Here is a 24,614-nt window from a genome sequence, read left to right as displayed (position 1 = left end):
AATAAGATTTTTTGACCGCTTTTTTGACCGAATCCTTAAATTAATCGTCCGAATTATTCTGAATAATTCTCCGTCCGAATAATTCCCGAATCCGAATTTGCTAACTATGGTTGCAACCATACTCACTTGAGCCAAAGTCTTGATCGAACCATCTCTTCACCAAAAGCCTAATCATAGTATTGGTATATTCTATTTTCCCTGCTTGAAATCGAAGCCATGTGTTCCTAGAAATTCATTCTTATGTTTTTTCTCATTTCCAACATGATGAACACTGCTATTATGTGGTAATTCACTATCCTCTGAATCATAGTCAGACCAAACACTATGTTCCCCATGCACATTATCACTTTTCTTCTCATTTCTAAGATCATCTTCATGGTCAGATAATGTCACATTCTCTTCCCATGGGACCGCATCAGTATCACTTTCTACCAAGCTATCTTCATCATTACTCGAATATTTCTATTCCATATCGTTGTCATCATCACTGATCATTTCAATCTTACCAAAAACTTTGTCAGTAGCTTCACTAGGACTAGCATTATTACCAATGTCAAACCAACCACTCTCATTCTTACCACTGGTATTCTCAACTATGGCACTGTTGGTAGCATTCTCACTAGTTGCCCTAGAAGATGCTCCATTCCTTCTAACTAGCTGTTTTGCCTTGGAATCACAACAGATCTGGTTATCTTGTACAGAACTACCATATCCGACCTGACTCTATTGGATAAGTGTAGCAATACCAACCTAACTTTGTTCGATATCATCCCCAAAACCAGTTTGACTCTGGTGTACAACACTATATAATCTATCCATCAACTTATCATCTCTTTGAACCAGTTCATCAGGGAATTCATTGACTTTGTATGCGAATGATGGTTTGTCATCAACCCAAAGATCATACACATATAGGTTGATGTATTCCACAACTGCATTCAACTCAAACATCTGAAGCACACTTTCCGTCCCCAACTCCATATCCTGGTTATTTGGCAGTATACACTTGACCTTAAATCTCACATTATGACCCACGGGAACATGCCTAATAACACTACTATATATATCACATACCATTTCTCTATAGCTGTAAAATTTTGGATCCACAACTGTAACGTTAGAAGTATTCGTGTTGAAGTGGTAAAAGATGCGTCCCCTTAACTCCATGATCTTGTGTAAATGGTCCTGAAAGTCAAAAGACATAGTTGTGCAATATTTGATTAGGTATTTGTAAAAGAACTAATAATGTCTATAAAATACTACCAATGTAATAGAACTAACAATGTCTAAAAACTTTTGGATACAGTTGGTTCAAGAATTCATGCACAGAGGGGGTTGATGTGTTGGGTTGTAAATATATCATTTCTTTGCTTATACAATCTAGACAAAAAGGAATTAACTTCCTTGAGTAGCTACAATTTTTTTCCCCAAACAGACACAGAGCAAGTCGGGATGAGTAAATCATATAAGAACATGATAAAATTGTCAATGCAAAGTATTACTGATCAACTCTATTGCTTGAGCCATGGAAGAATTCATCATCTGTTGCTCCTTTGCAAATTTTTTTCTTTTAGGACATGGAGAGCAGGAATAATGAAGAGACAGGGGAATAGGAGAAGTTAAAACAAACTAGAGGATCAAACTAATACAATTCCGATGTTCCAAGGTTAGAGAAATCAATAACAAAATGCAATCCATATAGGAACAGTAATTTGATTTCCAGTAACTTTAGTTCGGATATCAAACGCAAAAACAAAATTCACAACCATTCCACCAGTAAAAGCTTTAGTAATACCTATTTCACTGAAGAACGACCAGATAAAATAGGGCTTCAATGCAGATGGATTTATTGAAGAGATTGCTTAAAACTAGGGCTTCGACTAAGAGGGCTTCACTGCAGGGGAACTAGGGCTTCGATTTCAACCAAGATTAGGCTTCTATTGAAGGAGTAGGGCTTCGATTGCAGAAGGAGGCAAACTTTTGGTCTGATATGAAAAAGGAAAAAAAAAAGGTGATTCGATTGAAGGAGTAGGGCTTCGGTTGCTGTCTTCACGGTGAGTAGCGACGGGGAAGGAGGCAGCAATAGTGAAGAAGACTTGTTCAAGGGACTTGGAGTGGTTTTCTTTGATGTACTTAGAGGGTAGTTTGGGTATTTACTAGTGACTAAGGGTAGTTTAGGTATTTCCTAGTGACTTAACAACAAAAACTAACAGGTGCTAACAGGTGGTAGAATCTTTTGATTTCGGGGGAGGGGAGTGAATTAATTGAAAAGTCATGGGGAAACTTGATATTTCGTCAAAGTTCGGGGGGGGGGGGGGGGGGGAGAGTGATAATTACTCTATATATAATGGATGCAAAAAAGAAGGGCATAAATTATGTATCATAACTTACATTGAATATACACAATGATTTGAAAATTTCAATATTTAAACAATTATTTTAATATAACAATAAAGAGAAAATGTTTTTTGTGTGGGAGTGTGACCCATGCGTTCAGACACATAGGACATAACGACCAGTCCACTTTCTCTGAAAAAGGAAAATGACTCTTATGTGAATGCTTCCTCATGCATTCTTAGTGGCCCTTGCACATGCACAAGACTGCACTCCCCCCCACGTGAAACACTTCCCCGACAATAGAACTAAATTTAACAAAATAAAGGCCAAACTGCACTTGCTTTAAAATGGACAAAGTTTGAGCATGGTCTCAATGACCTAGCCCAACCCAATTGCATCCCTAATTGGTAAGTTATTTTCGAAAAAGACAGAAAGGTTGGAGAAGTTAGGAGTGGGAAGGTCATTTTTTTTTTGGGCACGAGGGAGGTTCAGTTGGTCATTTAAGAAATCGATGAAAATTTTATCTCAAAATCAATGCGGATTTTTTTAGGATATGAGATTTAAAAAAAAAAAAAATGCAGAAAAGAGAAAAAATTTCCTTCACCTATAATAAAGAAAACATCAAAAATTTTATAAATGATGTCATGGAAAGGAATAGAATGGCTAAGAAAAATTGGTGCGGTTCAAAGTTCAATAATTACTAACTCCAAAACTATGAGCTAATCTTCTGAAGTAGATGGAAAGCATTGTTCATGCAAAGATAAAGAGATTGAGAAAAAGACTTGGCTGCTCCATTATTTCCTTATTCTCGGAGCTTGGCAACACTGCCCTTGCTTCAATAAAATCTTATCCATCCACGTGAGAAGGCCGAAGTTTCGTCACATGAACATGTTCTAAAATGGGCCCACCTACCTTCAATAAAGCCACAGTTTGTGAGGCTCACTTCTGAACCACTTGTTCATCCAAAAAAAATAATAAATAAAACAAAAATATAAGTTGTTCATGGGTATATTCCAAGGTTCCGAGTTCATGATGCTGCTAGGAAGCCTTTTGTGTTCTTTCCCTTGAGGGTAATATGGATTCTTAAGTTTCTCCACACTAGTAGCAGTTGGAAATCTATCAATTTTCAAAAGGAGAGCAGGCTTGGTATGAGGAGGGTGAAATAAGTCAATATTGCTGTTATCGTCAAGCTCATTTCGAAGATTGATGTTAAAATTGATTCAGTTTGGATCTAAGGCCTTTAATCTCGTGCCCCTCCCCCCCTCTTAGAAAGGACTATATCGTCAGTTAGTTTCCCTACTTGGTCTTAGAGAAAGATCATTCAGACCAAGCATTTGGTGACTGATGCTATCACCGCCTCTATTGATAATAGAGAGGACATGCACCCTGCTATAAACTCTTCACACCTTAGAGGGATCGTTATGACCTGACATGGGATAGGATTAGATATGATATTAGATTTGATAAGCTGATAAAGATCTCTTTCATATTGAGATATGCATTGTGGTTCTCTATCTACCGTTTACTTGCCTTACATTAAAGTTTTGGATTGACTTAAGAATATTCCTAGGAGGCCTTGAGGCAATGGTGACCTTGTAAAGTGGAATGATAGTATCTTTGGTTAGTGTTCCACAAACTCAAGTTGGAATTTGGTGCATTCCATGAGACCTTCAATCCCTATCATATGAGAGAGAGAGAGAGAGAGAGAGAGAGAGAGAGAGATGAAATTAGCTCGCATCAAATGAAATTAGCCTAGACGCATGTTGGATGACATTAGTTGGGATGCTAATAAATGTCTGTTCTTTTGTTTCATTTGAGCTTTTGTTTTTTGTTAGGCTGCTTTCTACTAATGGCCATGCCAAAGGTTGATAGGTAACTTAATAGTGTTTGTTTTGGGTGAACATTTTCCCTAGTCTTGTATTCTTTAATTCTTTTTTATTTACAGAGTTTTTTTCTGATTCTAGTAAAAAAATGAAAGGAATATTGAACAATAATTGAAGAGAAGTGGACATAGTGAATGCACGAGAGAATATTTGATTGAATCGATGGCGGGCCGTGAACTGTGTTGGGTTCAGTCCGAAACTGTTGGGCCCTAATCCTAATTTATCCCGATAAACCCAGCCAGTATATAGGCCCAACCGCTCAAGAGACTCGTGTCCCTAAATGTAGCCCAAGCATAATTTTGGACTCGATGGGTTTCAATCTGAGCCCATTGGGAAGGCTCAACCCAACATGGAACCCAAATGCCATGTGTATTAATCAAGTATTCACTAGGTCTTATGTAACATATTATCAGTCATTATGTTATTTATTAGAGTTTAATACATCACTTAGACAGTTTCCATAGTTCCAAGAGCTATTAGAATGATTACAAGCCATATTAATCATAATGTTCATAATTGGGTGATTACTCGCCTCTTTGTAGGAAAAGGCAATGGATTTAGACAATGCATATATCTTAAAAAAAGGTGAAAAAGTGTAACAACGGCCATGCTCCTATGATTTATTATGAGGAAAGCACAATAAATAATCCAAAATACCAACTATATGATAGCTTAACTCCAAAATCCAACCCTAGGGATAGGAGTTTGATTTGCTTAAAGTTCTAATCGGAAACTAGAAAATTAACAAATCTGAATGATCTTTGCGAAACAAAATGCCCCACTAGTGTTGAGAATAGGGTTGATCAAGTTTGTTCCATGCCATGGTCTCCATTTTTCGGCAAAGAGGTTGTCCAATGTAAGTGAGTATACAAGTTATAAGTGAGTATACAAGTTATCTCCATTATACGCCTTAAGGTTTAATGTTGGACCCTCCAATATGGAATGCCCATGTCTCTTTTTTATCTTTCTTAAGTTGTCTATCCACGTATAGAGCCAAGTATACCAAAATCATACACAAAAAAAAAAAAATATTGAGGTAGTAGAAATTATAGAATTATACATTGATTTGTTTAGATCTTACTTGAGAGGTGCCTCAAGGTTTTGGATTGGGATCCTTTGTTGTGCGATCCAACGTGTAGCGTAGATTCAAGGGTTGAAAACAACTTGGGCTACGTGTTTGAAGGGCTCCCTATTGGTGTACGATGTCTTGTATTCTGTCACAGTTTAATCCAGGGAGTATTGGTGCAGGTGCCTCAACAGGCAGGACGGCGGTCCCGTTAGCCTATTAGCGGGCTATGGGGGTTAAGGGGGGGAAGGAGGCCCCCTGCATAGAGGGGCTGTAGGGGGCGCAACTCCCGCTCGAATTTTTTATTTGAGGGTAGTTTTATACTTTTTGGATTAGGATTTTTCGCTATATATTTGTAGCGATAGTTTCTTTCTCTATAATACAAGCAATACTGAGAGGCGTGAGGGATGAGCATTGCAACCCTATTCTCCATTGATAGTAAAGCAGGATCTCATATCACCGAGGACATAGGCAACTTGCCGAACATCGTAAATCTATGTACATTGTTTGTTTTTATTTTTTCATTATCTTCTATATCGTTTTAGGATTGCGTTTCTACACTTCCAACCCTTACATCTATATTAACTTGTAACATGCACTATAGATAAGCCCAATCCCAAGATTTTTGGGTTAGACCCTTGGGACATACATAAAGAGGGGAAGGCTAGCACTGGAAATGGGCAAAGTTCAAGTGTTCAACCATCTATGTTTTCCGGACAGATTTGTAGTCTCTTTGCCTCTCCCTCTCTCTCTCTCCCTCTCTCTCTCTTAAGAGCTTGTTAGCATGTAGTAATATACTTTACCAAAAAAATAAAAAAAAGTAGTAATATAGTAAAGACTTCCCAACTTTCACTCTCTCTTCGCGTAAGGTCTGGAGTAAATCATATTAAAGAAACAAGGGAGAATTACACGATTACCCACTTTTAGGTTTCCCTTTATAAAATTACCCACAAAAAGTTTTAGTCAACAAAAATACCCAAAATTAGGTTTGGATTTACAAAACTACCCACCCAAAGTTTCAGTTAATAAAAATACTAAAAATCAGGTTTGGATTTACAAAACTACCCAAAATAGTGATTTTTCATCTTTCACATATAATCATGTATTTTTTTATTACTAAAACTTTGAGTGGATAGTTTTGTAAACCCAAACTCAATTTTGGGTATTTTTGTCAACTTAAACTTAAAATGGATAATTTTGTAAAGAGAAACATAATTTTGAATATTTTTGTTGATCAAAACTTTTTGTGGGTAATTTTATAAAAGAAAACCCAAAAGTGAATAATCATGTAATTTTCCTAATAAAACAATTGGAATTAACCTTCGATTCTCATGTGATTCTAACAATAAAGAAAGAAAGGGAGAAATCTCTTCTTATCCCATCATCCCATAAACCCAAACCAAAGATCTGTCACCAAACACAGCTGACAGAGTGGCACCTCCCTTTCCCCTCCTGCTCCCTTCCCTCATTCCCACTTGCAGGTTTTTCTGGAGTTCTAGCCTTAGGCCTTTGTGTGGGTTGCCTGCATCATATACAGTATAGATTGCAGGAAAGACTCCCAGATGGAGAGTGAAATTATTGGATATGTTATTATAGAAGATGCCATTATCATAATCATCATCATCATCTTATAATCTTAAAACAAAGAAGCAACATCAGCTACAGATAAGATTACAGAAAGAAGGGAAAGGGGGAGGGGGGAAGGGGGTGGGATTGAAGATTGTCTCTCTGGATCGTGTACAGAGTCATTGAGGAATGTAGAGTCAACTCGGGGTCGTTGATCTGTCTCGAGAGAAGAACGATGGATACCAGAAGCGAAGACAGAGAACCAAACGACGGCTGGTGTTGCGAAGAGAATGAGACCGAAAGGGACCATCCATAGTTGGCTATTGGATTGATGGTATTGAATCTCCCACCAAGCCAAGAGTATTGCCCCAGCCACGCTGCTCATCACACACGAATAGCTTCCACATATCGATAGTACCGATACCCATATCCTCAATACTGACTTCCCTGGTTCCACGGCCACCAAACTTCTCTCTTCCGCCATTGATCTCATCAGATTGAACCCTCCTGTTCCTGGCTTTGTCCTTGTTTAAGTACCTGGAAAACAGAGGAAGAGAGAGAGAGAGAGAGTGAGCTTAATACAGTTTAAGCTTCAATAAATTGAAATTAACCAGGAAACTGGGATGGATTCAGGAACAGGGTAGACAAGAAAGAACCAAAAAGAGGATGATTAAATCTACTTTGAACTAGAAATTAAGCTCAAGTGCATCCAAGAATCTCTGGGCAACCCATTAATGAAAGACCCTCAATGTCAATGATGAATGACAAGCTTTAAAGACTCCTTTTTTCACTACTGGACAAAGTGGAGGAGGCCCTGTCGCAGTTACAGTTTTAGGAAATCTTTGGAGTTTGGAGAGACTGGGGGAGGTTTGGATGATTCCCAATGTTCCAATTTTCATATTCCAGCTTTTGGGTTTGGCTGTCTCTCCAGTCACTTGAAGGTTTGGTGAAACAAAACAGATGGAGGAGAGCTGTGGGTATACTGTCAAGTGACTGGAGAGATCTATGGCCTTCAGGCTTCTCCACCATCAACATCGGATCATCAGAGACTTTGGAAGTTGGTGTTCATTGTTACCTTTAGAGTCCAGATTCCTGACCTTTTATGACCCAATTTTATATTTGTTTTTGGTAAAGATCAATTCATTGAAGATTGGAACTAGAGCAGCACAAGGTATATTTGAACCAATTGATGATACAGTAATATATGTATCAGTATCATCCTTTGCATTGGATTCAATGGATGGAATCTGATAATGTAATGGAGTGGGTCCGTTACTTTTTCCACACCCATTGAAGAATCTGAATGGTCCAGATAGAAGGTCTTCAGAGCACATCTTAGGACCTCCTAAGGGTTAAGGGGTGAAGTGTGGAGGAGGCCCAATCTGGTGATGAGGCTTCTGGTAACAGGAAATTCCTACATTTTGACTTCTTTTTACTGTGGCTAACGTAGTAGGATTCATTCATCTAGTTAAGTAGAAGGATATATGGCTCACAGATTGATGCAGCTCAATTTGTCTCCTGCCCTCTCTCAGTTGCTGTCCTTCATAGGTGCTTAGGTCCATCCTCTTGTTTTTTTTTTTGGCATTGGCCCTCTTCCTCTTCTTTTTTCTTTGAGATAAATCTGGTAAGGGGCAATTACCATCATTCCCCTATACCCCTTCATATTTATTCATACTTCCCTACCCTATCTGAGTTTTTGAAAAATAAAAGTTCCACCTCTCCTTCGCCCTTGGTTTTTTATAATCCAAAGATTACCCCTCTTTTCCGGTAGTCTCACCGATTGACCCGATTGGGGGTGTCAATTTTCAGGCCCGCAATGACAAACCCAACCAACAAAGCCCTGAAACTGGCCCAACCTATTAAATAAACGTACCCGGCTCTGATTATAAATGGTCATTACGGTCATACCCATTGATCACCGGATTTATTTGAAATTTCTATTCTAGAACCAAGGCCCCAACCCCAAGTTCTTGCCATTGCTTTGTTTCTTTGATTTTAACTAACGAGGATTTTTAGATATTCAATTTATAATAGAAAGTGACAATTTGATGCCCATAATTTAACAAGACATATGAAGGACCTTTTAAGGCCCATTTATTGGCCTTTCCCTACAGCCCTAATTTGTAGACCAATTTTAGGCATGGCCAATTTAGACCCCATTTAGAATTAAACAGTCCAATAGCCCATCTAAGACATGTTTAGCTAGATTAAAGCCTGAGCTCAATTAATCCATTATATGTAAGGCCACCCGCATAACGTAAGTCTGATTAATTAAACCGGCAATCACGGCGCAGAGGTGAAATTGGTCAAGCCTAGCTAAGCCCAACTGAGCCCGAGCATTTGACACCCCTAGCTCCCATCACCCGAGTCATCCTTGGCTGTGGACGGCTCCCCTTACCCTCGTCCTTGGTTGTGTTCCGTGTTCCCTTCATCTCCCCCCTCTCCTGTAGCAACGTCTGACAAAACTCTCTTCTACTTCTTCTTCTTCTTCTTCTCTCTCTGTTCCTAACAAGTTGGTGCAGAGTTTTTTGTAATATAGTTAAGCAACCTCATGGTTAGAGATGTATGATGCTCTAAGTATTAGACCTCATCAAGGAAAAGAATGTTTTCTCCCTTAAGTGCATAAAAAATTGTAGCTTACTTATCAGTACAATATTTTAGCTAAGACAAGATTAAAGACAAATAATATCAACAATTATTAGTTAATCTACTCTTAAGAAATTATCATCTACTTAACCCTCCAATCTTGTATTGCAAGACTAGACAAGACAAACAAATTTGCAAGAAACGTTTAATGTAAAGCTACCATAGTGGAGACTACTTTTGTTTCACAAAACCTCCTTTGAAACAAAAAATTTCAGAAACTTGAGCTTTTTAATTAACAATGGATGAGTATGTATGGGACAATTGATATCTTATGGAGATGTTAAACCCCATCAAACACTCCTTCAAATGGATTTTCAAAAACTCAAGTAATGTCCTTGACTTAATTTTGATTTTTTTTAATGGCTTGTTTTCATCCATGTCAATCTCGTCTAATTTCCTCGCAAAGGAGCTTACAGTTGTAATTGAGGGTTGATTTCTTTGGATTCTATGGATTGGGTAGTGTGCTGTTTCTGAAAGACCATTAAAAACCCGTTGGACTTGAGGCTCAAAGGTGTCATGGAATAATTAGGGAAATTCGTTTCTCATTGTTCCCCATAAATTGTTGCAATGATAGGTTATTAGGATTATTAGATATCCTTCATTAGAGTCTTGAGAAAGAGGGCATATAAACCTTGTTCCATTGTTACTGAAAATTGTTCTCATTTTTCCATTGATGTAGGCATCTAATCAATTCATATAAATCTTTCTATTGTGGTTGTGTGATGGTTTCTTATTTTTGTTTTCTGCATCGTGCATAGGATTTCATTTCTATAGTAATAATAAGATTCAAAATTTTTATTTTTTAAATCAAACAAATAATAAAAAAAGATGGAATGTACAAAGAAAGAAGCTCAAAACAGCCCAAGAGGGCAAAACAGAAAGAGTACTCTAAAGCCAACAAAGCACAAATAACCAAGCTAGCCCAATAGAAGAGCATAGTTCCGAGGGGGTTTCTTCCCCATCACAGTGATGGAGAGAAAACAATTCTTCATTATCCCCTTAAACTTGTTGAATCAGGTCTTATTTAGTGAAAACATCTTCCGTAGTGAGTGCGGCAGTGCGGTGAGTATTGGATGATCAAGATGACTTTGAGGCATGTGCCCGGATGCTCTCGGCCATTCGATGCTCACCGCACCGCCACACTCTTTGCAAAGAATAACCGCTCGCCTTATTTAACATCTAGAGCTAAGAATTTGATAAATTTCTAATCTCTAGCTAGGATGACCTATATTAAATTTTAGAACACCAATGCATGACCCCATTTATGTATCCGCTGGTGAGTTTTGATTGTGGAGACAAAGGATATGTATTAATCAGAGAATAAATACAGATGGGGATTTGGATGTTTCAGTTGGACCCTGGACCCTGGATCCTGGATCCGTTTGTAGATTAAAAATGTGTGCAATAGATCATTACCTGGTTGGCCTAGCCCTTGCACCAGCGTGGGTTCAATGAGATCACATGTATGGAAGAAAGAACACTATTCACTACTGTTTGTCTACGTCTAGACACTGGAGGTGTAAATGACTGTGTTGCCTCGTGTTGAAGAGGCTCGTATGCCATGTTATTGGTTGTGCCTGTTATCGTGTAGCTGTGCTTATAGGTAGCGTTCTTTTGCCCTTATTTTATTTAATAGGGGGTGGGTGGTAATTCTACATGCTCATGTGTCTAGTCAGAGAGGGCACGTGATTAGTTAACATTCTTCTTCCCTAAAAATAGTCACCAGGGGTGGGAGACAGATTTAAAAGGGGGAGAAAATGTTACCTGGTCGAGTCGGCCCTGCACAAGAACGGCCCAATGAGAGGGTGCAAAGGGGCATCAGTATGGTGTGGTTCCATCATTTTGTCCCTCTCTTTGCCTGGCCAGGGACTATGCCATCAAATAGTATTCTTTTTTCCATTAAAAATATGAAGATTTAAACCATTGATTGGGAGAATGGGTTAAGGGATTGGATCAGATTGTTCTCTGTTTAGGCTGATTTTGATCCTGGGGTGATATTGCATTGGTGGATCGATAAGGACAAAGGGTAAAAAGGTTTTAAAAATTTTGAAATGTTATTGTATCATTATGTGCTGGGCCAATCTTGATAGTGATACTGATATCTTAAACCATGATTGGGAGAACAGTTAATGGTACAGCAACCAAAGATTAGTTTAATGGGCCGGTGATAACCCAACTTCCAACCCTCCCTCTTTAATATTGTTGCGTGGTTTTGTGCAGTCACAACAGTCCTGCAATCTAATTCTTTCATTGGTTTGACTTTGGAGACTCACTTTCAGTCACAGGTATTCCATCAGGGACAGATATAGATCACCGACACATCATGGATCTTTCTGTATTTCTTTTCTTTCTTCCATTAATGGTTTTCTGTACAACTTTGACATTGGTGATATTTAAAACTGAATATTACTTTAGTTTCTCACTAAGCCCTGACCTGTTGCAGAATTATAGAAAATAGAGAACAATCAGGTCAACGACTTCCATGAACCCATTCATGTCCTTCTGGGGAATCCACTGACTTAAGAGAGAGAGATGCAGGCTTCATTGAATGGAAAAGACCCAAGAATTGACTTCTTTTTGAGGGAGTAGGGTTGATCTTGTTTGGGAATTAAAAGGTGTAGGTTTTTTCGTGAGGCCAATTTGCTGATTTTTTTGCTAGAGGTTCTAAGTACTATACTGTTGGTTTTTTTTTTTTTTTTTGGTAAATGATTATACTATTGCTTGTTAGGAGTATTATTGAAAAATCAAGTTTTAACTTGGCCGAATTTAGTATTTGAGAAAAGAGAGAGAGGACCAGGGTACACCACCTGCTAGCAGGTGACACCAATGGAAGCATGGCCGGGGCATTATATATGAGGGGCAAGGGAGTCGTTTCAAAAGGGGAAGAGATTGATAAGCACTGAAGGGCTTTGCGGCACACAGATGGTGTTCCCAGCCTTTATTTTTTCTATTTAAAAGAAAATAAAAAATCCCCAGAGACCCACACTATTTACTTAATGTATACTCTATCACATAGCTTTTTTTTTTTTTTTTTTTTTTTTTTTTTTATCATTTCTCTCTCTTAATTGACCTTTGTGGGCCCTTATGGACGATATGATTCCACATGCTACCATTGGTGTGGTGTAGATGATTCCTTGTATACTGATTGAGTTTGTCTGAGTGAAGAGATTTGGTATTTTTGCCCAATTCAAATGAGCATATGGAGTTCCATCAGTTTTTAACTCCCTCATGTTTGCCCGATCATAGTTATGGTCTATAATACACAAATTATATACACACTATTTTTCAGCCTTTTATGGTAGGGGAATGAAAGGTCTAATCGGGCTTAACCAATTTCACCCTTTGCACTGCGGGTAGGCATGGTTGGTTCTGTTATAATCGATCAATTTGGCTTGAGATCTAATCGGGCTAAACAAGCTTTAGATGGCCTACTTGCCGTGTAACTCTAAACTGATCATGCATAAAATTGTTCTCTAAAGGAAGAGAATACCAATAAAATGGCCTTAGACCGGTCTTAAAAAATCCTTAGAATGTCCTATTAAGTTAAGGGCATCAAGTTGACACCCCTACTTTAAGCCTTAGCTTCCCTTCACATCAGTCTTCCCCTACCCAATTGAACATTTCAAACTCTAAAATCCTAATCCCTTGAGCTTTTGTTGTTTGAGACGTCTAGTTTGATTGTTCGATAGAGTACTCTCCTTCAACTAATTGGTTCTACAATTCCTGGCCGGCAAGGCCATGAGGACGTAATAGAATCAGTGCATGGTATGAATTTCCCATCTCTAGCTCTCTCTCTCTGTAGAATGCAAAAGGTACATGAATCCTCAGCCTCTTGACACAAGGTTATTGTGGTTTGGCAAGATGCTTACGTCGACGAAGGGATGAAAATAATTTTATGGCAATGGAGAAAGGGTTACAAGATTTTTTTCTCATACCTCTATGTGTTTATAAAGAATTATAGTAACCCTAATAACCCCGTCGATGCCAATTTATTAGGAAAATAAAGAGATACAATTTTTCAAATTACCTCATGCAATGCTAAATTTTTCACCCTATGAGCTTCTAACGGCCCTTAAGATATCAACCCTCAAGGTGATCACAAAAAAGATCCCCACAAAACAAATCCAACAAGTGAAGAAACTTGAATCATTACTAAGGTGAGTTGAGTCAGAAAATTTTATTTTTCCAACAATGGCCAGCCGTACGTGGGGTTGGGGTTGTACACCATAAGTGTACAAATATCATAAAAGCTACACTAAGAAAAGACACTAACATAAAAGCCTCCTAACATCATGGTCAAGGTTAGAGTCAGGTAGGGGTGTCAATCGGTCGGTCTGGCTTGGTTTTGGTCTGGATTGAGTCAGTTTCGATGTGGGAAAGTTGAAATCGAAACCGAACCAATAAGGAAATTTCGGTTTCGATTTGATTTCGGTTTCAGTGCGGTTTGGTTTCGGTTTGTCTTCGGTTTCTTAAATCGATTTATAACCAGGTTGGTTTTGGTTTTTGGTTCAGTTTGGATTCGACTTTCCATACAAATGTTTACAAAACTATGCAAATTTTGATTTTTTTAATGAATTTTGGAGTGTTTCGGTTTCTTACCGGTTTGGTTTCATTTTCAGTCCAAGTTTTGAGCCAGTTTTGGTTTGGTTTCGGGTTCATCCGGTTTCCAGTGCAGTTCGGTTTGGTTTTGGGGTTGCAATACTCTAAACCGAACCGACCCAATAAGGCTTCGGTTCGGTTTGGTCCGGCCAATTTTACCGGTTCGGTTTAAGAATTGACACCCCTAGAGTCAGGTCACTAACAAGAAGGCCATAGAGAGGTTTGTGTAGTGGGGCAGAATTTTTTCTCTAAGGAGATCATTACTAATGGGGTCAACTCCAATTTTTTTATGCTAATCCCTAAGGTGGCTAGTGCTAACAGGGTAAGTCAATTTTGTCCAATCTATCTTGGGAATTTTTTTTTCAAGATTATCCCAAAGATATTGGCTATACGCATTTCTACTCTGCTGCCAAGGTTGATTTATGAGGAACAAGGGGCATTCCAAAAAGGTAAAATTATATCTTCAAATATTTGTATGACTTAAGAATTAGCCAATTTGATGCATTCCAAAGCTTTTGGTGGAGGTTTAGCTTTAAAACTGGATATTCAAAAGGCATATGGTACTCTGGATTGGATGTCTCTTTTTGACGTCATAATCAAATTTGGTTTCTCTCAGATTCTTATTGATTGTTTTCATCAGATTTTACTCTCTATCTGTTTGTCGGAGAATGGAGGGCCGGTTGGGTTTTTTGGGGTTGAGCGAGGTCTGCGTCAGGGCGACCCTCTCTCTCCCATGTTGTTTATTATTGCTGAGGAGGTAATTTTCCATGGACTTCGTGGTCTTATAGTGGAGAAGAAAATCTTTCCCTTGCCTGGTCCCAGGAATGTATCTCCCCCCTCTCATTTGCTTTATGCGGATGATATTTTTATTTTTATTAATGTAGACATCCGTGGAGTAAAGCAACTTCGAATTTTTTTAGACAAGTACCAATCATATTCTGGCCAAGTTATTAGTATGGAGAAAAGTAAGTTGTTTCTCAAAAAAATTCCTTCTCAGCGAAAACACTGAATCAAACAAGTAATTGCTATTCCGAAATGTAAGTTCCCCACTCGATACCTGGGCATGGAAATTTTTAAAGGAAGGGTGAAGAAGGACCTTATTTTACCTTTGATTGATAAATTTAAAGGTCGTTTATCTGGGTGGAAGGGAAAAATGCTATCTATGGCTGGTCGAGTGGAGTTCGTGAAGTCTGTGATGGGGAGTATTCCCATTCATAATTTTGTTGTTTACCTTTGGCCATCGTCTTCTATTATTCTAATGGAACGATGGATCAGGAATTTCATTTGGACGGGCGAGGCAGAGACCTCAAAATCAATAACGGTGAAATGGTCAGATATATGACGTCCAAAGGTTGAAGGTGGGCTGGGAATCCATAGGCTGCGGGATGTCAATTTGGCTATGCTAGCTAAATTGGCGTGCTATATCAAGTTAGACAAATCCTTGGCAGCGTCTTTTCTGAGAGGTCGCTTTTTAATGGCATCGGCATCTCCCAAAAAATTCAATGTTCGCTCCTCAATATGGCCTGGTATTAAGAAGATTTGGGGATTTGTGGAATCCAAGGAAAGATGGATCGTGGGTGATGGGGCAGACATTTCGTTCTGGTCTGATCGATGGTTTTTAGAAACTTTGATTAGAGATTCAGTAGGGCTAGTTGGTGATCAGTCTTTGGAAGCAAAAGTGGTGGATTTTATTTCTAATGGAAAGTGGGATATTCTGCAGGTGTCTTCTCCTACGTTGCAAAATATTTGTGATCAAGTTTGCAAGTTTCCCCTTCCAATGGTCTATTAGAATGACAAGCGAATATGGTCACTAACTCAATCTGGTTCTTTCTCGGTTCGCTCGGCTTGGGAAGGGCTTTGGCCTAGATCCTCTTGCGTTCCTTGGCACAGTATGATTTGGGCGAAAGGCATCTCTCCTTGAGCTGCTGTGCTTGGTTGGAGGATAGCTCTGGGTAGAATTCCTACAGATGATAAGGTTAGAGCAAGTTCTATCCCATTGGTCTCTAGATGCGAGATATGCTATGCTAAATCTGAATCTCTTAACCATATTTTCCTTAATTGTGCTTTTTCGGTTATGGTTTGGAAGGAGATCTCTCATTTTTTTTAAGTGAACTGGCCTAGCTTTCCTTCGATTCAGGAACATTTCTCGTGGTGGAAAAGGAAGACTCCTGCTTCTCCCATCAAGTAAATCTGGATAGCGTCTCTTGTCTATTTCCTTCTTCAGATTTGGCACCAAAGGAATCGAATACGGTATGACAATTGTAGTAGGCATCCAAATTTTGTGGTGAAAGCGGTTGTAAATGATCTGTATGAGGTCTCTTTGGTTTTTCCCGTAGTTGTCAAAACCCTCAAAGATTTACAGCTATCAACATCTTTTCATCTGGTGAGGGCATCATCTAGATCTAGCAAAATTATGGAGCTGTATTGGAATCCCCCTTCAGTGGGCTGCTATAAAATTAACATAGATGGTTGCTCCTTAGGCAATCTGGGCTATGCAGGTGCAGGGGGAATCGTTAGAAACCATATGGGTGTTAATATATGTTGCTTCTCTGTTTTTTATGGAATTTCATCTAACTTTGGAGTAGAATTTGTTGCTGCTTTCTTCGAAGCCATCCGGATTGCTAAGATGATGGATTTAAGGTGGATTGAAGTGGTCAGTGACTCAAGAGCAGTGGTTTGGTGTGTTGAGAAGAGTCAAATTCCATGGAACTTTAAGCAATTGTGGCTTTTCTTTTGGGAATATTTGAAGAGGATCAAATGGAGTATTCGTCATGTATTTCGGGAAGTCAATGCTGTGGCGGATGGATTAGCTAAGCACGCGGCAATGAGTAAATCATCTATGGATTGGGATGTTACTCCTAGATTTATAGCTTCTGATATTGAGTGGGATGCTATAGGGAGACCAAGGTTCCGTTTTCTTTGAAACTCTGGTTTTTTGTTGACAACTTAATTGGGCTTAATTCCTCTTTGCTGATGGTCATGCCGAAGATGGAGAAGGAATTGAGCATGTTTGCCCTATTGGGTAGTTTGTATTTCATTCATTCTTTTTTAATTTTCAATATATTCTTTGCTGATCTTAAGAAAAAGAAAAAGAAAAAAAAAAAGAGAGAGATTGAATTTGTTATGTACCAGCTTCCTCAGGCAACGTAATTAACTGGTCCCCATAACCAGTTTTCTTATCATATTTTCTCCATCACAGCACACGTGGCCTTCAATTATGCTCTTTCTTTGATGGTCTTGACACACATTTAGCTATTCAATAACAATCAGGATGTTACAGGTTATAAACAATCTTTAATGGAACTAAGTTAAATTGCCAAAGCCCTTTGGCCCATTAACCATATAGGGATACACCAGTGGAAGGTTGAGCTTTCAACAATAATAATATTTAATTCCCCTCCTAACGCCGCTCTAATCTTGTTGGTTGCCATTCCAGGAACAGAGACACCTATGACATTAACATAATTAACTGTCATCAATACCATATGAAATGGAGAAGGAAAACGAAATATATGATCTCAATATCATTAGAGCTAAGCTTCGTCCCTACTACCCCACTTACATTATAATCTCAATATCATTTCCACCAATAATGACTTGATGTGGGCTCTTGAAATCGTATCAATTTTAATTCTGTCAAGCGTCAGTCTCCTTCAATATAGAAGTTGAAACAAGAGGTCCTCCTTTCCATTTCCAAATTCCTATACTTTTCTAAATGGTTATAATTATTATGATAATGGAATGAGCAACCCAATGCATGGTCTCCCGTTAATGCAGGGTTTAGGAGGGACAATTGTATCCAGTTTTACCCCTTGTTTCGCAAGAGAGTTTATTTCTAGTTTTGAACTTATGACCAATTTGTTATAATAGTGCAATTTAACCATTGCACTACAAGCTGACCCACTTATTACGATAATGATAAAGGGGGAAAAAGTCATCGGAGTAGCCTGCCCATCCTCATTTGCCATCTGGGATGATGATGTGGCAATTCTATCATGTGTCCAAAATATAAACTCAATTATATCCTCGAGCAAAATTGCATGCATCCCATATATGTCTATGTACATCTAAGATACGTCAACCACTACTATATATTCTCCCATTGATGGGGTTAGTGCAATCCATGGCCATGAATGAGGATTTAGTTTCACATGGGTCAAGAAGTGTGTGATTGCTAATTAATGACTTTAGAAAGGATCTCTCAACCTTGAAACTGAGACTTTCTAATATATTTATTCCAAATGTTTAGTATTACGAGCTACAAGCCTCACAAGCCACAACAACATCATGTGTAAACATATATGAAATAAATGAACGTCAAATATTGTTGCAGTTAGGCATTATAGCTATGGAGTTCGCGAATGTTCATCGGAATACTAATACTTCCATCACCGTCTAATAGTCTTTCTGCAATAATTATGTTAGTAGCTTCAGTTGGGTGATAGGCATCCCAAAACACATACTTTGATCGATCCACGCACAAGAAAGAACTTATTTCAGCATTCCTCCCTTTGAAGCAAATGAATGGTGGGAAGCTGCCACCACAACATGGATCATATGCATTCTCAAACCCTAGAGGTGGCCAAGTACCGTAAGTATTCATTATTACCAACAAAGAATGCAATATTGTTAAATATTTTAAAAAGAAAAGACCAATAGTGCCACAAGTAGTTGAAAAATAAAGATATCTCCTTTCTCAAGAAATTGGTTGAGACATTAGTAGTTACTATATTAAGTTTGTTTATATATATATATATATATTATATTTTTTTCAAATTCATTTTGATCTTAGTTTAACTTTGTAACATTTTAAATCTAATCAAATGGAGTTTTTCTTTTTATTTATTTTTTAATTTTCCTAAATTTTTTTGAGTTTGATAAGTAAAAGAATCTCTCACCATAATGTCGGTAGTCTCGTATGATTGCCATAACAATGTCATAAGAATTTGCATAAACAAAAATGGCTTCAGGTCCCATCTCTTGATTTAAACCATGAAGTGCTTCCCTTAGCTTCTTATTGTAGCCTTGTATCAATTTATTAGCCTGGATTGAGCATCTCCCATCTACTAATAAATGGAGTGCACGAACATATGGTATGCAGCCGAGAGGTCCTACGCCGACGACGACAAATTTTTGAGCCCCTAATTTGTATAAATTCTTCATATAAGATTAGAAACAAATGATTAGTATAAATATAATGTTTATACATATTTGTTCAAGTTTTCTTAGCTAGGATATGTAACATTTTTTTGTACCTATTCACCCAAAAAAATATTTTTTGTACCTTAAGATGTAAGGTTAAGTTGGAAACCAAGAAATCTTGGAGCATGGTAGGGGACACCTTATCTTCCTTAAAAAAAGGTATGGGAGGTTGGAGATAGTTCAAGATATCATTAGACCCACTTGTCACTGAGAACATTGCTCCTTTTAAGAATTCCTTGGTTCCATTTTCCCCCATTAAGCTCACCATGTAACTTCTGCTTTGCTCAAAGTAGTTGATCTGCTCCCTTAGTGGAACTCTTCCTATCTGTGAGTACATATATATAATGACTTAGATAGGCTTAATTTTTAAAGAAAAATTCATAGAAAAGGTAAAAACATTTACATACAAACAAAGATCCAGTCTCTTCTAAGATTCCAGAAGCTCCTGAAGCATAATTAACTCCCCCAAGAATCACATCATCACTGCCAGTATTGTTAGGGGCGAGATAAGGTGGTGGAAATGACTTGGCCCCTAGATTTTGACCTGGTACACCATTTACATATAGTGAAATTGTTATTAAAAAAAATAATTCTAAAATGATGCAGAAAAAAATTGGAAATAGCAAACAAACAACCAACAATCCAATACAAGGATTCCCGTGGATTGGTAAGATTATCTACATCCACGAGGAGATGAGATCTACTTCACGATCTATGGAGAACATGGTTACAACCACTCATTCTTACACATCTCTTAGATTGCTTAGAGATAAAGAAACCTAGAGCGAAACCCTAAACAGGTAATTTATCGAAAAACCCATATAACCCTAATGAGGCCTGCCGATAGTAAAGCTAACATGCAAAGTGGATCGATTCCTTCCGACCTCGAGATCGAAGACTCTTAACAACAGAATACAAGACATCATATCCCAACAGAAATAAATTTACTTTGTAAATGGAAGCTTCCACCCTACTTGATATACGATCATGGTGATAATAATATATATATGAACCAGTTGGTTGTACCTATTATGTCGGGGATGGTTCGACCATTGGTGAATCTTCCAGTAGGTTTTCCACCAGAGGGAGTAAAGTCAATACCGTAAGGAGGAGAATCAGCCTTAGAAAGGGTGAAGAGATAGTCATTATTTCCTGCATCTACTAAAGAGTCTCCAAACACGAAAGAAGTAAAAGATACACAGGTCGATACATGTAGAGAGAGAAGAGTGAATATCTTAAAGAGAGAATAGAGTGAAGCCTTAAGCATAGCCATTCTCAGTGATAAGATATTTCAATCCTTTACTTGTACAAGTTTATATATATTTATTGACAGAGATTACTTACGTACATGGAGGACTAGTTCTTGATGACTTAGTAGTACTTACAAGAGAAGCTGTTTGCATGGCCTGTAATGGCAGGTGAGAATGAGAGAAAAAGGTATTTGAAAATGTCTGTTCTTCCTAAGAATTGGTCTCAACATGGGTCTGTAGTAGTCATCACTTCATTTTAAATATATTGACCTTTTCCAATGGTTTATTAATGCTCAAAAGCAGAAGGAAAGGAAGAGTGGTTGAATTTGAAAATGATCATTTCTGGTTTTGAATTAAACTTTTGTTCATGATCTGGGAGGCTTTTTTAGATTTTTATATATTCCCTTAGTTTATTTATTTATTTATTTTTTTTCACCCATTCTCTGTTTGGGATATGTTACATTGGCACTAAAAACAAAGGAGTACAAGAGAAAGGACAAGAGAGGCACATTTGGTGCAAGGTGAAAGCGAAAAAAGGTGGTTGCAACTACTAAACATAAAGACATACTTAAACAAGCTGACCCCAGATGCCAAAAAATGGCATCTATTCAATAGTCCATGACCAAATCACCATCCACAATGCGAAAACTCTCTCTCTCTCTCTCTCTCTCTCTCTCTCTCTATATATATATATATATATATATAGATAGATAGAAGGATGTACAAATAGTGTAATTCAACATTCATTATCCATGAAGTTTGATTGATTGGAACCTTGAACATAGCTCTAGATTTTGATTTTATAATTTTTCTGTTTTTGTCTTTGATTTTTTGGATTTCTTTTTAGTTGATGGGCATGCTATAGGTGGATCAGAGAGACCTAAATGTCCTTTTTAATGTCTCATTCTTTATTAGTTTTTAATATACTTGTGCTGACCATTAGCCAAAAAAAAAAAAAAAAAAAGTGAATATCCAGGCCAACCTAGAAGGGGATAAAAAAAAAAAAAAAAGTCTTATATTCCACTTATGACTTGCCATCAGTAGAAAAAGACTCTCATAGCCCTTATGTATGAAACTATTTCACCATTACTCATAGGTGTATTATCATATGCCAATTGTTTAAAGAACCCTCTCACTAAAAGCAATTAGGGTATAAAACCTAAGACCACCGGAGACCCCTTAGAATTTCTTAGCTTGGACTAAATTTTTCAACCTTTCTCAACCAAATGACCAAGATCACCCAAATCTATAAATGACACCAACATATTATCACAAGCATTTGAGTTCAAATTTTGCTAAATCTCTTTTGCTCTCATTTGATTATGGGATTGATTTTCATGTTTGGTTGCATAACATATGCTAGTGCCTCCCTACGTCTATCTCTAGAGATGAGAGAGATAGACACAAGGAGGTGCTACCATGGTAAGCATCCTAGCAGCATCCTCTTTCTCCCTTTATTTATAGTATAGTTGCTTAGGTTGGGATGTTTAGGTCCGCATGCATAAGGTTGAGGTTAGCTCGGAGGGGCGTGGCTAGGATTGTTCCAATTGACATATCTCAACCTGACTTTGAGCTGTCCCGTGCATGTGCAGGGGATTGAGACCCCACCATAGGTCTGGGTTTTCAAAAATCTAGCCAAACTTGCTCGAATTGCGCACCCTACTTTCTCCTACAATATTAATCTCTGGCTAAAACATAATTCTTAGCAATATAACACTATATAGATAATTATGTCTTTGGTGTTTTCCAATCATAAAGTTTAAAATTAGGTCGGAGGATCAATCCAACTTGGTGTATGGTGATCAGCCTAGCTTTAATAGATATGTTGTTCATGACATCATCTAATTATGTATTAAATTTCCAAATCATTCAGACATCTCCTTGTATCAATGTAATGTTTTAAATATCAGATTTAAAACTTAGATTCATTTGTCATAAAAGATTAATATACACACATAGTGGATCATAAGATCAATATAGACCCCAAAATCGTAAGATCGATATAGACCCCAAAATTTGATTAAGTCACTTACCAGGAATTCTCCACCTAGAAAATGATGGCTAAATTATCAAAATGGTATTCTCCATGTCACAAGAGTATGCTTGGCCAACTAAAAAGGCTTCTATTACACCCTAGACCCCTTGGTTGGCAATAATTTCCCCTTGAATTAAAACAATTAAAGATAATAATTGAAAAGAAAATCTAAAAGGGAACAAGGTTCTTCTTTGCCACTACATACCCATAACTGTCAATAATTGCCATATGATAGCTTTAAAAATGCTGAAAATTTTGATTTCCCCACATGCCATTAAAAGTGGTTTCAAAATTGAACAAAGAAGTCAATCTTTGAGGATTTTATTGAATGTCGTATGGACTATGACCATTCGAAACATGAATGGCATATGAACCATTTAAAACATGACAATGCCAAATCATTTGGTTGAGATGCAAATTATTCCACATTTAACAGATGTCCTTTGTCTAACCTTTAGAATGTCAATCATCTTATCTATGTAGCAGAAAGTAATGGGCATATGAGAATGAGTACATCACCCTACCTTTGTGGCTCTCTTATCGAATGAGCCCCAACCCATGATTAAGAATCCTATCTCCCCCTAGTGTAAAAATATAATACATGATAGATTAAACAATTGATTTTAACCATATGAAAATTTAGCAGAAGTTTGCTTCTTTTTATTTTTCTTTATACAAGTAATATCAAAATTTTTTTTTTATTTGAATATTATTTGGGACCCGAGAGAGCTCCTAAAATTTTATTAAGGTTGCGTTTGGTAGTTATTCAGAAAAACATTTCTGATGTTTTTCTGTTCTATGGAAACAAAAAAATGGAATAAAGCGTTTGGTGTCAACTTAGTGCCTTTCAATATATATATATATATATATTAACAAAAAGGGGGAAAAAAACGCTACAAACGCAAAATGATGGAACTATAAAATTCGATTCTGTCATTTTGGTTTCGCTCCAAATACCAAAAAGTGAACAACTAGGGTAATCGTTCCTGAAATAGGTTCACTAAACACCCTTTTTAAACGGCATTTTGACACAAAAACTGAAAATTTTGTTTTTGACATAAAACGTCGTTTCTAAACTGAATGACTCCCAAACACAACCTAAATATTTGAAAAAAAAAAAAAGAATACAAAAATATATACAGGACATACCCTAGAAGAGCTTAGAGGACCTTGAAAGGCTTAGCAGGAAGATCAATATAGAAAAAAATAAAAAAATAAAAAAAAAGTGTTGGGAATGTCCCCTTCTCTTAGTTAGGCTGCCCACTTTGTGCTGTAATTGTTTTTCTCATCTTTGCAATATACTGATAATAAAAAACTTTAAAAAACTCCATATATGACATAACTAAACAAGAAAGAATGCCTAAAGCAAGGACAAGTCGTATCAAGAGAGCCCGCAGACAAAGCAATCATCAAGAAAGGGACCAAATGGGATGAAACCTCCATTGTTCCACAAAGAGCAGATTGGGACTACCCATATCTACTCATGTAATTAAAGATTCACCCAGCCAAATTATACTACATAGGCGGCACAAGCCCTGTATCCTACAAAGAGGAAGCCAAGAAAGGCCATTTAGTTGGACCCAAATCTAATGGAAGATAAGTAGGCTTTTTCTCAAAGGATCAAGCAGGTTTGTAGAGGGGAAAGAATACGTAACACGACAATGGCATATGCATGCATGGCCTGCTATTAAGTGATAATACTATTTTACCGAAGAAAAGAAAGTGACAAAACTATGCAATATGTAAACCTTGGCTTTCCTCAACCACATGACAAGTTAGAAGCCACTTATTAGAGCTTACTAAGTGACTGCACAACAAGAAATTCCAAACAAAAGGTTCCACATGTAGAAACAAAAATCTATACACAACGTAGAAAAAACAACGAAACGGAAAGTGAAACAATCACTCAAGGATAACATAAGTATATACATTATTTGACAAGGTGGCCACGTTCATGAAGAGATGAGAGCAGTTTCACTAGCAATTAAAATTTTTTCTTCACGCCTCTTTGTGTTTACAAATAATTCCCA

General features: G+C 37.5%; 1 protein-coding gene and 1 long non-coding RNA gene across 2 annotated transcripts; both read right to left on the bottom strand.

Annotated features, from left to right (window-relative positions):
* Positions 1 to 6,891: 6,891 nt before the first annotated feature.
* Positions 6,892 to 7,665, bottom strand: LOC122060925. The gene is made up of 2 exons (XR_006134504.1): positions 7,533 to 7,665; positions 6,892 to 7,389 (listed from the first exon to the last, which is right to left on the bottom strand). It is a non-coding gene; the product is annotated as an uncharacterized LOC122060925 (long non-coding RNA).
* A 10,602-nt stretch (positions 7,666 to 18,267) lies between these two features.
* Positions 18,268 to 20,572, bottom strand: LOC122061653 (GDSL esterase/lipase At5g41890). Its single transcript, XM_042625069.1, has 5 exons — positions 20,326 to 20,572; positions 19,707 to 19,843; positions 19,382 to 19,624; positions 18,996 to 19,254; positions 18,268 to 18,669 (listed from the first exon to the last, which is right to left on the bottom strand). The coding sequence occupies exons 1-5, from the start codon at positions 20,570 to 20,572 to the stop codon at positions 18,431 to 18,433; spliced, it is 1,125 nt and encodes a 374-aa protein (XP_042481003.1). The 3' UTR covers positions 18,268 to 18,430.
* Between the last annotated feature and the right edge of the window lie 4,042 nt (positions 20,573 to 24,614).

The sequence above is a fragment of the Macadamia integrifolia genome, chromosome 14, assembly GCF_013358625.1.
Source record: "Macadamia integrifolia cultivar HAES 741 chromosome 14, SCU_Mint_v3, whole genome shotgun sequence".
Classification (NCBI taxonomy): Eukaryota; Viridiplantae; Streptophyta; class Magnoliopsida; order Proteales; family Proteaceae; genus Macadamia; species Macadamia integrifolia.
This window is presented reverse-complemented; position numbering and strand designations above follow the sequence as displayed.